The sequence below is a fragment of the Mastigoproctus giganteus genome, chromosome 6, assembly GCF_048544385.1.
Source record: "Mastigoproctus giganteus isolate SK-2022 chromosome 6, ASM4854438v1, whole genome shotgun sequence".
Lineage (NCBI taxonomy): Eukaryota > Metazoa > Arthropoda > Arachnida > Uropygi > Thelyphonidae > Mastigoproctus > Mastigoproctus giganteus.
In genome coordinates this window covers 187910659-187926008 of record NC_143580.1, presented here as the reverse complement: position 1 = coordinate 187926008, position 15350 = coordinate 187910659, and the positions used below count along the sequence as shown (strand labels likewise).

The 15350-nt window shown below is 36.5% G+C and overlaps 1 protein-coding gene across 1 annotated transcript; it reads right to left on the bottom strand.

The window, feature by feature from the left end:
* Positions 1-12342: 12342 nt before the first annotated feature.
* On the bottom strand, positions 12343-13459 carry LOC150084820 (zinc finger BED domain-containing protein 5-like). Its single transcript, XM_090376363.1, has 2 exons — positions 12874-13459; positions 12343-12557 (listed from the first exon to the last, which is right to left on the bottom strand). Exons 1-2 carry the CDS (start codon positions 13457-13459, stop codon positions 12343-12345), a joined length of 801 nt encoding a protein of 266 aa, XP_090232489.1.
* Between the last annotated feature and the right edge of the window lie 1891 nt (positions 13460-15350).

Sequence of the window (15350 nt, the reverse complement as noted above, 5' to 3'; positions counted from 1 at the left end):
AGATAGACAGAATATCGACCTTGAATCCTGGTCACTCAAGGCACGTGTACTTATGCACCTGCACGCCTGACCACTCGGCTACGGCAGCCAACTTATACACTAATGAGCCAAAACATTATGACCAGCAAGTCGTTATGCAAATCGAAGCAACTGCAGGTAAGCTACGGCGCATACGCTGGTCAGGACATGGTATAAAAAACACCTGATACTGAGCTCCATTAATCAGTATTACTCTTGTTCTTCAGATGGGAAAGGCAGCAGACTTGACCGAGTTTGACAAAGGCCAAATTGTAATGGCCAAATAACTGGGTCAGAGCATATCCGAAACAGCATGGCTGGTGGGGGTGCTCACGGTCAGTTGTGGTTAGTGCCTACCGAGAGTGGTCTGAGGAGGGAAAACCCACGAACTGCCGGCGAGGTATTGGACGACCACGGCTCATCGATGCTTGAGGTGATCCCAGATGGTATGTGACAACAGAAGGGTGACTATGGTGCAACTCGCCAGTAATTGAAATGCCGGTGACGGGAGTAACGTGTCATAACACACAGTACATCGAACTCTGCTGAAAATGGGGCTGCGTAGCCACAGGGCATTCCGAGTGCCTATGCTAACCACAGTTCACCAGCAACAGTGCCTACAATGGGCACACGAGCATCGAAACTGGACCTTGAGTGATTGGAAGGTTGTCTGGTCAATGAATCACGTTTCCTGTTGCACCCGGTGGACGGCCAGGTACGTGTGCGTCGTTTACCTGGGGAAGCGAGAGTGCCTGGATGCACCATGGGAAGAAAACAAGCCGGTGGCAGTGGTGTCATGCTTTGGGTGATGTTCTGCTGGGTCCAGTCATCCATGTGCCAGACACTCTGATATCTACCACCTACCTAAACATCATGGCTAACCAAGGTACACTCTTTCTTGGCAACGGTCTTCTCCTCTGGCTGTGCCGTCTTTCAGCACCATAATGCGCCATGCCACACTGCCCAGATTGTTTGAGACTGGTTTGCGGAACATGAGGAAGACTTCCAGGCCAGGAAGACATCCTGGCCTCCAGATTCCTCAGACATCAGTCCCATCGAGCATCTGTGGTTTGTTTTGGAACAGCAGCTCCGATCTGTGGCATCTCAACCGCAGACCTTACAGGAGTTAAAGGATCTGCTGGTTATGTGTTGGTACCAGATACCACAAGACACATTCAGAAATCTTGTAGCGTCCATGCCTTGCCGGGTACGAGTTGTTTTGGCTGCATGTGGAGGACCAATATCATATTAGGTAGGTGGTCATAATGTTTTGGCTCATTGGTGTATATGTATATAATTAATGGCAAAAAAGTATTAGATGTAAGTAGATGTTGCAGACATATAGTTAGGGTTGTCATGTTTTCCTAAAAAAAGGAAGATTTTTGTCAATAAAATTAGTTTTAAAAAATACAAGAAAATTCAAATTGTCTGATATTTTAATTACTTATTTTGACATTTTGCCCTTTTTAACAATTGTTTATCCTGTTTTACATACTGAAGGAACTTTTTACATGTAAAAGAGAAATTTATTGCAACCTACAATTCTGCCTTGATTAATTCTCAGGGACTTCTGTTTCTGACCTCTGCCCACTTCAATTTCATTAACGAAAACACCCTTTCTACTTTAGCATTTGAGCCTGGAATACTTAACAAATATCCTACTATTCTACTGATATTGGGTACATTTTCTTTAGGAACAGTGGAAAAAAAATCAAGCCACTTGTGTACATCACTTCCTGTACACTTAACACTTTCCAGCAACTTCAACCCTAGCTGGGTGGGTCAAGTGCCTGCCTGGCACCCAAAGGTCGCGGGTTCGATTCCCGCCTCGGGCTTGGATCAAAGTACTGCAAAAACTTTGGGAGGTGCATTATGGCCACAGAAGCCTATGTGCCAACAACTACCCAGCAGCTTCAACCTATTCTCACAAAACTCTTCATACAACTCGTCCAGATTTACACATCCTTGGAGTTGAAAAATATCAAGTGCCATTTCAAAATCTTGATACTTAATTTCTTCTGTTTCCAGAGAAAAGTTTATTAACTTAGAATACTTATTTTTCTCACTGAAGTCATAGTTTTTTTCCTAGGTATTGCAATAGATTTGAATAAAAATCACAAGATTCATCAACAATCTTTTTGTAAAATCAACCAAAAAAAATGTAAAGCTTATGGGAAAAATGTAGGATCTGGCAAACCCTACATATAGTGTACAAAGAAAACCGTTGTATCTAAATAAACCATGGTAATCAGAAATTCAAGGTTAAATTGTTAATTAACTGTGTTAATGGTTATATAAAGTTTTTAGGGACTTGCATGCAATATGAATATTATATGTTACATATAAAAATGCACTATTAATATGGGCAATATAAATATCGTATTAAGCTTAATTTTATGACTGCATATGACAGCCACTGTTGCACCCTTTGTGGTATTCTTGTCCAGTTTTAAACCAGTCTGATGTTGGAGAATTTTATGTAATCATGTGTGATGAGCTGTTAGGAAATTAAAATTGCTTCATAATTTGGTATTTAAGTTAAATTATTTAGCAGTTCCTGTAAATCAGAGCTACCGGACTTCAAACCACCAAGGGACTACATTGTACCTTTAGTACCTGCCTGCTGGTTGCATTATTAAAACTATTCTCCCCATTGTACTAATGCAGATGACTGCCCTGCATGATTACATTGTGAAGGTTGATAGTTATGAGGAAGATTTAGACCCATAATGATCAAAACTTTTATTTAAATATATAACATATTGTAATGTTACAATATGTAACAACATTACCGGAATTAGAAAAATTTAATGAATTTGTTTCTGACAAAAAGCTGTTTACTAGATTGTCATGTGAAACCAGCTAAAAAAAATTACAAGTAATATTTAATAAACACTTTTTTGAAAAAGATTCATTCTCTTTCTTTTAGATAGGAAAGCATAAACATACATTTTGGGAAATGGAAGAATACTTTTGCAGGCCACATAAACTGATTGACTTCTGAATGTGGTCAGTGGGCTGCCAGTTGGACAGCCCCGCTGTAAATTTGTGCTATCAAATCACTGTGAACACTAGAGAAATAATGCTGTTGGAGAGGGGGAAAAAAAAAAAAAATATATATACATACACATATTCTATTTTAGTTCCCAGAATGGGGACTAAAAAAGATCCCAACTTCATTCTGGCTGCTTTAATTGTAGTGATATACCTACATAACGGTTCAACGATAGGCCATGCTTTTTTTTTTTTCAATTCCTACTATTAGTTCACACTCTCCCTATATATATCTTGTTCAAATTTTCAATCATTAATAAAATACTTTTTATTCGTCCACTCAAGTTCAAATACATTTTTTTAAACTTGTAGTGGATGACACTTGATGTTAATACAGTTTTTTCAAATATCAATTAATTAATTTTAGTTTTATATGGGAGAAAAAAATTTCTCTTGTATAAGATATTTAGCAGGATATAAATTTAGGAATAAAATAAATAAAATTGAAATCAACAGGCAGTAGCTCAATCGGCAAAATGCAAGGATTTCAGAATTTTTCACTTGAAGGTGAAGAATGCGAGTTCAATTCTTGCAAAAATCAGTAATTTTTTGATAAATTTTTGAAGTCGAAAGTCGAAAGTTCGTTGTTGACCTAAGTAGGAATTGACTTTAAAAATTTTTTTTTTATATTACTTGTTTTTGTGTGTGTTAGTGTATGGGCTCAATTTTTCAATATGCATACTGCATCTAAATTGTACTTAAATCAAAAAAAAAAAAAAAAAAACCTCTAAAAATTACTTAGAATAGGAACAATATTGTTTCAAGGAAAGAAGCAGCTACATTGATGTAATATTCACTATTAAGCAGATACTTAAGATAAGGAGTAAATTTAACTTAATTATGTTTTTTCTTTAGTAATTGTGAGAAAGCATATTACAATTCTAGATTTGCATGCATAACTGATGTGATTGCAAATGTTTGGCATGTCAAGTTGATCAGTGCAGTAAAATGAAATGATATTACTTACTACCTTGATGGAATGAGAATGTGCTATAAAATGTGATAGGCAAACAAAATGGTGAGCAAATGACTATCAAAGGGTGGTGTGATGCCTTTATCACTTTTAAAGTGATGTCATGTACAGTTGATAGGCTTTGGTCAGATTATGGGTTATTAGAATCCATCAACAACACAAGTTATTAGAAGCAGAATGATCAACACAGCTAATTGCTGCAGTTATGGGTCATGATGCCTGAACTGTTCATAAGAAAGAGTAGGTACAGAAAGCTCTAGTGGCATTAAAAAGTCAGAATGGGAGTATTGATATATCAGCCAAGTAATGACAAAACATTTGTCATAATCTTTAGATTTCCAACGTAACGTAATGCTATCCTTATTTGCATCTGTCTGGGTGAGCACAGTTAGACAACTGCAAGAAGGGCCTAGATCCTTGTTATCTCTGCTGATGCCATCCCATTGTCAGTACCTGCAGTGATGCAGGGAAAGCTTTTTGGGGACAAGAATGGTATTGTGTCATCTTTACTGATGAATCACTAAAGATGACACAACACCATTCCGTTTGGAATCCAGTGATGACCATATGCATGTCTGAAGACAACCTGAGACAGGTAATCTAGTCTGCACTGGGGAGTGTCACGCTGTCCCAGCTCCTGAGTGAGCACTTACTGATAATACATTGGTTTTAATCACCATTTTCCCATACTGGGTGGAAAATGGCCAAGTTTGAATTCTATCAACAACAACACAAGGGATTTTAACTTTCTCCCAATGTGGCCAAGTCTCATGTGAGGGTTGTACAGTTTTTCTCCCAGAAACTGTTTTCTTTTCCAGAACAGCAACTAAATTAATATTAATATTAATATGCCCCATACCTTAATTGCTTTGGTCATTAACACATACACATATTCTTACCTAGAATTATGGTATAGGGAGCTGTCAATTATATCTGTTCCCTGCCCATTTCATCCACCTTTTCTCCATCCTGACAGTGCCTATGCAATAAAAATTATTTTAATGAACTGAGCATAACTTTACACTTATATATGTATATTGTTGTAGAATTGTATGTTCACAGATCAATTTGCAGACAGAAAAACCCAGTTAACTTGCATGGGGGGATACAATGCAAGTTAATCTGGGATTATCTTGGTATTGCATATAGGTCTGCAAGACCCATTTTAGGAAGAATATTGATCTGTTGTAATAGGCGCAGAGAAGTGAAGGGGAACAAAAGGGTACTCTTACCAAGAAAATCTTCAGTTACGCAAATTGCAGGGTCAGGAAACTACATACACACACCTATGAGATTTGATTGTGGTATTTAAGGCTTTAAATGGCTGAGGGGCATCCTACCTATTGCTCAGACCAGTGCCATGCAAACTTATTTCGCTTGCAACCTCCTTTATTGAATATAAAATTGATGCGATACCTCAATGTAAACCCTGAGGTAGGATGACCAGATTTTTAGAGAAGAAAAATGGCATTTTATAAATTATGTAGTAGAAAATTTTATTCAAGTACTGAGAAAAGAATAAAAAAATAGTTTCCTTCTTAATTTACACATTAAAATAATGGTTTAATATTTTAATTGAACACAACAAAAACAATAAATCAAATTCCTATTCTTCAATTAAGATTACAAAATAATAAAAAATGACAATTACAAAACAATTAATGAGAAGGATGAGCCTGAATAACCAATAATATTTGGTCCATATTTGGTGCAATATTTGAAATTGATAATCTCTTGTCATCTTCTGGATCAAGTCTGGAACTCTGTTTTGCTTTTATAGCTGTTAATTTTGAGAAACCCACCTCATATAAATAAGTAGATCTGAAAGGCAGCAATGTTTGTATCGCCATTTTCGATGATTCTGGATGCTCGTCTAGAAGAGAAAGTCAAAATTTTTCACAAGGAGTCGTCTTGGAACAAGCACGTAATGCTTTGTCAGATGACAGGTAGATAAGATCTTCCTTTTGCTGAATAGTAATTTTGGGCCATGAAGAAATTTAAAAACCAAAGGGGATCACGAATCTGATACAATTTTTTTTTTTTTTTTTTCTCTTCTGGAGATACATTAAATTGTTTGGAAAAATTTTTAATTAGCATTGTTAACTGGGTGGCAATGATATCCCTAAATTTTAAAATGTAAATATTATTGCTATTAACAAAATCAGAAAAACACGGGAACATTTCAATATTATTACATTTAAGTTCTGTTTTCCAAAGATTAAGCTTCTTTTTGAAAGCTTCTATTTTATCATTGATTATTAATATATTTGTTCCCTGTCTTTGAAGACTTAAATTTAAATCATTAAATTTTTCAAATATATGAACAAGGTAAGTTTTCCAAGCCATTTTTGATTTGTAAACAATTGAGCAAGGTTCTGATTTTTATCCAATGAAAACAATAAAACTTCATTTTTGAGGTCAAAAAGACATTGCAACACTGTACCACAGGACAACCACCTCACTTTCATATATAAAAGGAGTGTTTCATAAGCGGATCCCGTTTCATTACAAAGTATGGTGAAAAGTCTGCTATTTAAGCTTCTACTTTTAATAAAGTTGATCACACTTACTGCATCTTTCAAACTTTGTGCAAATCAGTTTGCATTTCATTCACTACTAATGCTTCCCTTTGTTGTTTGTGCTTATTTGATTTTCAGGAGCATTAGCAACTAAGGCCATATTGCTCCGGGGATATGCGGTGGTCATTCCCTGAGCTTTCTGCATCCTCCGTATTGGTGGTCATGGGATCGAACCCCGGTCTAATCAAGAAGCGTTGACTATGCACTGCTGCTCCTGCCCACCTGGCTACGGAGGCACCCACTTCCCTTTGTATAATGCAATGATTCAAAACTGTATTTGGAGCAGTTTCCTTTACTTTGCCTTTTAAATCTTTATTTTCTCCTGTTAATGCAGGCCGCACCATCAGTATAAATTGCAACACAGTTGTGCCATGTTAGATTATTTGTTTGAAAGAAAATATTTATAACATCAAAAATCTTCTCACCCATTGTTCTTCCTTCCAAAGCTTTGCAAAATAGAAAATCCTCCAAAATATCTCCCTCATAGCAGTATCTGACATATAATATAAGTTGAGCAGGGTTTGAAATATCCATGGATTCATCTAACTCTATTACAAAAATTGGACTTTCTCTCAGTCGATTTAATAAATTGAATTTTATGTTGTCCGCAATAACTGTAATACGCTGCGAGACTGTCTCTCTAGATAGAGGAATGGTTTTTAAATCGTTGCTGTACTTTTCTCCATGTATAATTGAAATCACTTTTATTGCAGCAGGAAGAACAAGAGATTCAGCAATAGTATGTGATTTCAAATTTTTTACCATTAAATATGAAACTTCCAATGATGATCTTAAAGCTTTACAAGGAACTGCCATATGTTTCTTCATGAAAGATTTCAAACCTTGTATGGCATTGGTGTGTCTTTTGAAAAAGGATTCAGTTTTTTCCATTAGCTCTGGATGTTTCGTATGTAAGTGTCTTTTTAATTTAATAGGTTTCATGCTTTCTTTAGCCAGATGAACAACAATATCCATGATACCTACACTATTCACATGCTCATTTGGCCTAGGCAGATTTTGCGTTTTCACAGTGACACTTTTTTGCTGTTTTGTGGGGAACCACTGGCACCGCTGACAGATACACACTATATCCAGTTTCATTAGCCAGTTTTTCGAAACATATGTACACAGGAAGTTGCTCATCATCAACAACACTGTAAGCGAAACCGTACTTAATAGTCCTCTTGATATTTTCTATTCTTTTTCATTCCTTTTGATTTGGAATATGATGGCCCTCTACCAGAAATTGATGGTTGCACTACACTTGAAGTAACGTTAGTCCAAATTTTCACATGATATATTTCTTACCTTATTAGCTTGTTTAGTATCTGTAGCAACATTATTGTCATCACTCCATGGCCATTTTGTTCTGATTACCCAATTTTCCCTGGTAAAATATATATATTTTTTTTTCTTCTTAAAAACAATGATAATAACAATGAAATGTGCAATATAAAAAGTAGCAGAAGAATGAAGCACACATCCAAGTTGACATGAAAGCACCGAATTAAGAAGCGGAATAAAGCTTGAATGCAGCAGACTTGCTATATAAATATACTTACTGCCACCACACATTAGTACTTCTGGCCTTTAGGCAATATAGACAATTTGAGAATTTGTGCTGTAGGAAGCATGGGTTACTGTTCAGCAACTGAGTAGTACTCTACTCAGCCACTCAGCGATTGTGTAGTACTGAGAAGTATTAATATATACTGAGAAGTTGCACTAATCAGCTGCTTTCTGTGCATCCATAGCCAGTAAACAAATTAAGGTGTATTACTGAGGTGGACAATACACATCAGTAATACACCTTAATTTGTTTAGGTGTATTACTGATGTGGACAATAAGTAAGAATGCCACCTGTGTCACACGTGTAATCACCTTAACAAAATAAAGAGTGGCAGTACAGTTCATTCATATCTCGGACTTCTTTCAAGTAGTGGTGCCTCTGTAGCTAGGTGGGCAGGAGCAGCAGTGCGTAGCACGTACTTCTTGATTAGACCGGGGTTCGAGCCTGTGACCACCAAATACGGAGGATGCGGAAAAGTCAGGGACCGACCACCGCATATCCCCGGAGCAATATGGCCTTAGTTGCTAAGGATCCTAAAAACCAAATAACAACAACTTTCGAGGAGTAAGGTCTGTGCACTAACAGTAACAAAAAAGTAATATTTTTCATGCAGGTTTAACAGGTTTTTTAGCTTTTATGTATACAAAAAATAATTTTATTTAAAAATTGCTACGACCCCTTTAATTTATCCTGCGGTCCCCAGAGGGGTTACTCACCACAGTTTGCAAACCACTGCCTCAGAGAGCACACATCATTGGCATAAATTCAAATAGTGAAAGGATGGTTGCAGTATATGCAGAAATTTGCCTGCAGCCAGTGGGTAGTTCATTGTTGAAACAAACTTCTGTATGGTGCTGTAGAAGTGGGTAAGTTGAATAGTTAGGGAGGAACTAGACAAATTACACTAGTTTACAAATTTAAGTTTGTTCACTGGGGTTTGAATTTCAATAGGTCCTACTGCCGAAATATGTTGTTGTGATTTCAAATATGACTTCGATTTTTTTCTATCACATCCAGATACATCACAATTTAAGAAATAAAAAAGTATTGTTTTTTACGAAAGTATATAACTTTACTGTATTTAGTAATGACAAATTGATAGAATTACATTTTCTTATATCAAAAAATATGTAAATACTAACAAGTATTAATCAAAATTCTTTAACTTTCATTAATCAGACCTTCATCTCTTTGTTTGAAAAGAATGTTTAATCGTTTTTCTTTTATGTACAGTGCCAGGTTTCTCTCTTTTTAAACACCAGCAGTAGTCGGCCATCATGCTTGTATTCCACCTTCCCTGGTACCTCTGCTCCATTTCCTTTATGTCCTGATGGAATCTCTCCCCTTGTTCTTTGCTCATCTGTGCAAGATTTTTGGGGAAAAAATCAAGATGGGCATGCAAAAAGTGAATTTTGATGCTCATATTGCAACCTAAATTGCGAAGCTTTTTGAGCATATTTTGAACAATTTTCTCATAATCCTGTGATTTATGATTTCCTAGAAAGTTTTCCATTACACTTTTAAAAGTAATCCAGGCTTTCCTTTCAACGTCAGTCATAGTAGTTTCAAACTGACCGTCTAAAACTAATTTTCTAATTTGGGGACCAATGAAGATACCCTCCTTAAGTTTTGAAATAACATACACGTATAAATTATAAATCCAGTTTAATGTGAAAATACAAATATATACTAACAGGCAGTAGCTTTCGAGACTGGTGTGTCTCTTCATCAACTGAAATTCAAATACAAAAATACAACGGATAAGTGCAATGAGCTGAGTGAGGCACGTTAATCATGTGCCATTGTTGTTGCACGGACGTGCGCTGCTTTTACTCCACTGATCATCTAGCATTAAAACGGTTGTCTTTAGGATGGGGTGTAGACGTATGCCTTTGTGGCGGTTTATTGCCTTTGGATTGTTTAATATGTTAAGTGACTCTAGCCATAGGCGGTGGCGGAAAGTGTCGTGAGTGGTCTACTACTTCAAAGTCACGTTTCGGATCAAGATCGTGGTTGGTGGCCCAAAAATGTTCCACGACTGCGGACTGGTCAGTTTCGGCAAGCTGGATTGCTCTGTCATGTTCCGTAAGGTGATCTTGGTGTTTCTCACCTATGTAGCAACTGTCACAGTCTCTATAGGTGATGCGATATACTACATTGCTGCGTAAGACAGGTGTGACAGGGGTCTTCACACTGGAGACATGTGAGCATAGGTTCCTGCAGGGTAACTGCACGCATTTGATGTTGTAATTTCTAAGGACCTTTGAGATCCATCCTGACACGCCTGGATAATAGGGAATGTAGGCGGACGATATACCATCTTGGTTCGGTGGTCTTGGGTGAGATGTGAGTTCTTGTGCCTGTAATAGGCACCTGCCTAGCACATGGGATGGATAACCACATTTGGTTAGGTCTACCTTCACACGGGAGATCTCATTACGCCTAATTGTATCAGTGCTGGAATGGCTCCAAGCCCTGGAGAATAGGGTGCGGGCAGTGCTATTGAGATGACTTGGTGCGTGGCCGGATCTGTAGTTAGTGAATTGACTGCACCACATAGGTTTGCGGTATACTGAAGTCTCTAGATGTGGGCCTACGCGATGCACTAGGACATCCAGTAACGGGAGCGCACCGTTGAATGAAAATTCCTGTGATCACGACACAGGAATTTTCATTCCTGTGATCACGACAGTCGGTCGAAAAGCATTGTCAGCTTCAGGAAGGAAAATCGTTTTGAATATTTTCGTTAGATTCTTTTAATTGCGTTAATTTGAATTTTAATTGTTTTGAATTGATTTTGAATTGTGTTAAATTGATTATTTAATTATTTATATTTTACTTTAATGTACCGGTAAGTTGTCGATTTTTTCGTTTTTTCCGTTTTAATTTCTGGAGGGTATCATACGGAAGTGTTCCACGTACTATATTGAGGTATACTCCTCTTATTAATTTACTAATATTATTATCAACGTAGAACATATTGAGTATTACAGCTCTGATTCATACTATCTAATTTGTTTACAGTGTATACCAGTGGTGGCCAACCTTTTACATACCATGCGCCAATTTTTTCACATACGAGTTCAGATGCGCCATACAACTCAAGCACCGTTTCTACCTTCTTACGTTCATGGTTGGGGTTGGAAAATAGGGATAGGGGTAGGATCTGCTTCGCTTAGGGGAGGAAAAAGAATAACTCAAACACGCAACTAAATTAAATAATGTGTGCTAGTTCAAAAGACACATGTGTATTGGAGCACCAATCTACAATAGTGAGAGATGATCTCTTGGACGAGAGGGCGACCGCTGTCGTGGAACCCGCTGATGGTGCTACAGCTGCTGGAGAGTCTCGTTTGGTGAAGATAGCTCTGTACCACAGTTGTCGGATGTGATGAGAGAGAGAGCTCTGAGCGAGATGGAGCACAGAGAGCGAGATCAGGTTGGAACTTGGAGTTGTCTGTTCTCTGCTCGCTAGAAGGAATCCAGGCATATCCTTAATAACCTTTTTAATAAAAGTATGTTTATGAACATAATTAACATTTTTAAATGATTTAATTATTGTGTGTAAAGCAATTTCTATTACAGCACATAAACATTACTTACCATTAATGAGACTTTTGAGCCTGTTTGGATTTCGCCAGTCTTTCAGTGTTTGGTGTTAAATTTGTTACTGAGAGCAGCAGAGAATTCTTCAAATTTGAATCAGTCATTCGCGACATCGTTTTGCTTTTTATCAATTTCATGGATGAAAATGCTTGTTCACATCTGTATGGCGTTCCGAAACGACATATATAATTTTTTGCAAATTTTCTTAGTCCTGGGAAATGTTCACAGGGTAATGAATGCCAGAAATTAATCATGTCAGAAGCATTTTGATCTGAAAAAAGCTCATCAAATTTCATTTTTAATAATGAATTTGTTTTTAAATCAATAAGTTCCATTTGTATATTACTAGGCATCTCAATTATGTTTTGTTCAATAAGTAAAAATGGGTTTATAAATGCGAGCATGTAGTTTTCTTCTTTAGTCAAATCATGAAAACTACTTTCAAATGACACTTGCAATAACTTGATTTTTTTAAGATATTGGGTCCAATTGCTATCATCCACAGCACATTCATTCTACTCTTTAAGTGTGGAAATTGACTTCAATCCTGATTTTCTAACTGAGAAATGAACAGTTTTAATTTCATTTTAAATGAATTGATGCTATTTACTAAGCTAGGAAATAATTTATTCATGCCTTGTAGTTTCGAATTTTGATCGTTGAGATGACTAGTAACATCAACTAAAAATGCCAAATCAAATAGCCAGTTGTTATCTAATAATAAAGTTCTTTCATCAGGTAGTTCATTTTCCTGTTCTAAAAAATTATAAACAGCATTTTTCAATTTCCAAAATCTACTCAGAACCTGTCCTCCAGAAAGCCAGCGCACCTCACAATGAAGGACAAGTTCACCCTATTGCAAATCTAACAACTCACAATATCTCTGAATTCTCGTCTGTTTAATGCTCTTGCTCTAATTTTATTCACAAATTTCACAACCGGTAACATAACATAATATGCTGCATATTTAAAGTTTTTCCACACAGTGCCTCTTGGTGTATAATGCAATGATATTTTAGTACAGGACGATTTAAAAAAATTTCAAGCAAAGTTGTAGTGCCATTGGCTTTACCTATCATTGACGGCGCTCCGTCAGTACACACACTGATGAGTTTACTATAATCTAATTTTAGATTTTCTAGGCATGATTTTACTTTTTCAAATATGTCTGATCCTCTTGTTTTACCATGCAATGACTCCAGACTGGCAAGTTCTTCAAAGACATTAAAATTATCATCAATTCCTCTTATAAAAATGCTTAACTGGGCTACACCACGTATGTCTGTTGATTCATCCAAAGCTAGAGAAAAGAAAGTACAAGAATGGACAAGATCTTCCAGTTGCTGAGATACATCCTGAGAGAGTTCCTCGATACGTCTCATAACTGTCTGCCTTGATATAGCAATTTCGTCTGCTTTACTTTCAATACCTTTATTACCAAGATGGCATGCAAATATTTGGAGACAAGGCTTAACAATTTCTTCTCTGTCAGAAAAAGGTTTCTTTTTTTTCGCCAGTACTAAAGCAATTTCATAGGATGCTTCTATCATCACCAAGCCTTCACAACTTACTTTAGCAAATATATTTTGTCTTCTGATTTCTTCCTTTTTCTTAGTCACATATTCTTTTCGTAGCTCAGACCCAAGAACGAGCTTCATTTTTCCTTCTATGTTAGTCTGATGCTGTGATTTATAGTGTCTGTTAAGATCATGTCTTTTTATTATGTGAAAGAGTACTTTCACAAACAATGCAAAACGGTTTTCCTGATGAACTTGCTATAAATAACAACTCATTTTCCCACTGTTCATTAAATTCACGTTTAATATCACTTTCTGCTTTTCTTTTGCTCATTTTCTTTTGCACTATGGTGGATAGAAGGAATAAAAAAAAAAAATTAAAAAAAACCCAGAAAAGTACAAAACTCTAGAAGTCTAAATGTTGAAAAAGAACAAACAGATCACAAGTATATACTTAGTATCACACAGAATATCAATTGTAAACTGTCAAAAAATTTCAACAAACTGATGAGCAGGTACGACCGGGAGGGAGCTCCCCCCTACTATCTCTTGAGTTGGCAAAATCCGATTTGGAAATGCGATTCTTGAGTTGGCAAAATGCGATTTGGAAATGCGATTCTTGAGTTGGCAAAATGCGATTGATGGAAATTTCTCGTAGATGAAAATACCTCAAATTTATCATTTCATTGTTTCCTTTTAACTTGAAAGACTTCCGACGAAGGATCTATTTGTATATTCTCAGTCCCCTGAAAAAGTCATGTATTGCATTTATTTTCCCACTTGTGCATAGAGTCGGGTGCCGGAGGCAACAGCCATACAAAAGAATGGACAATTAGGTGCTCGATATATTTTCATAGCCATAGATCACTTACGGTCAAAATTCAGAAATGCATTTTTTTGGAGACTATTTAATTTATTTCTTTTGCTAAATTGAGGGAATTGACACGTTTATGTGCGTGTAAGTGGAAAGAAGGTGGTGAGTGTCTTAAGCCATATGCGGAAGGACCCGAAATGAAAGGAAGTAGAACCAAAGAATCAGCAATATGGGCTTTGGGTATTTGAGAAATTTTATGATGAAATGCGCCACTTGTAATCTTCCAAAGCGCCACATTTGGCGTATGCACCATAGGTTGGCCACCCCTGGTGTAAACAAATGTATTTTTTTTGAGAATATTACTGAAGCCACTGCATATGAACTGTAGTCATATTTGATATGGAAAGATTTTATGTATATAATGATGTACCTATTCAACTGCAGTAATGTTTTTCAATTTTTACTAGAGGGCTCTGCCCCCTGCTCGCCAACCCCCACGTATGCCTTTCTACATAAAATGTAGTGGTATGACGGAGTAAGTCAAATTTTTTCTATGTAAAAGACACCTGTTGAAACCCACTGATCAATATCTAATCAGGAAATGACTTATGTAATATTTACTTGTGCATTTGTAGTGATGCAATTGCCCCGACCACTTGTACCACGTGACCGGCATCCGTCTTCTCCCATTGGCCACTCCCCCCCCCTTCCCCAACACCACCATGCAGCATTTTCAAGGACGAATAAATATCACTATGTAATTATTTACCTGCATTTACATAGGAAAAGGCCTTTTGCTTCCGGTTCCATAATGCATGAGGAACATTGTTACTTCCGAAAGAGCAGGACTAAAATATTTACAAATTATACAAATATTTAAAATATTTATAAAATATAAACTATTTACAAATATACAAACTATATTGGGACAATGGATCCCTTCATCAGCTGACATTAATATACAAAAAATGTTACAATGGAACATCAAATGATGCCGGGCGTGGTCATGTAATAGACAACAGTGGTGTATCTAAGTTTTTTGGGCCCTTAGGCAAGAAATCATTTTGGGGGAACTTCCGATTCCCCAGTAAATTTAGAAAGAAGATCCCTTCTTTTTGTACTATTTCCAAAAAAAATTATGCAAAATTTAAAGAATGTCGAAAAACGATGAAATGTTATTACAACAATTTACACTATCATTAATAAATAAATTTAAAT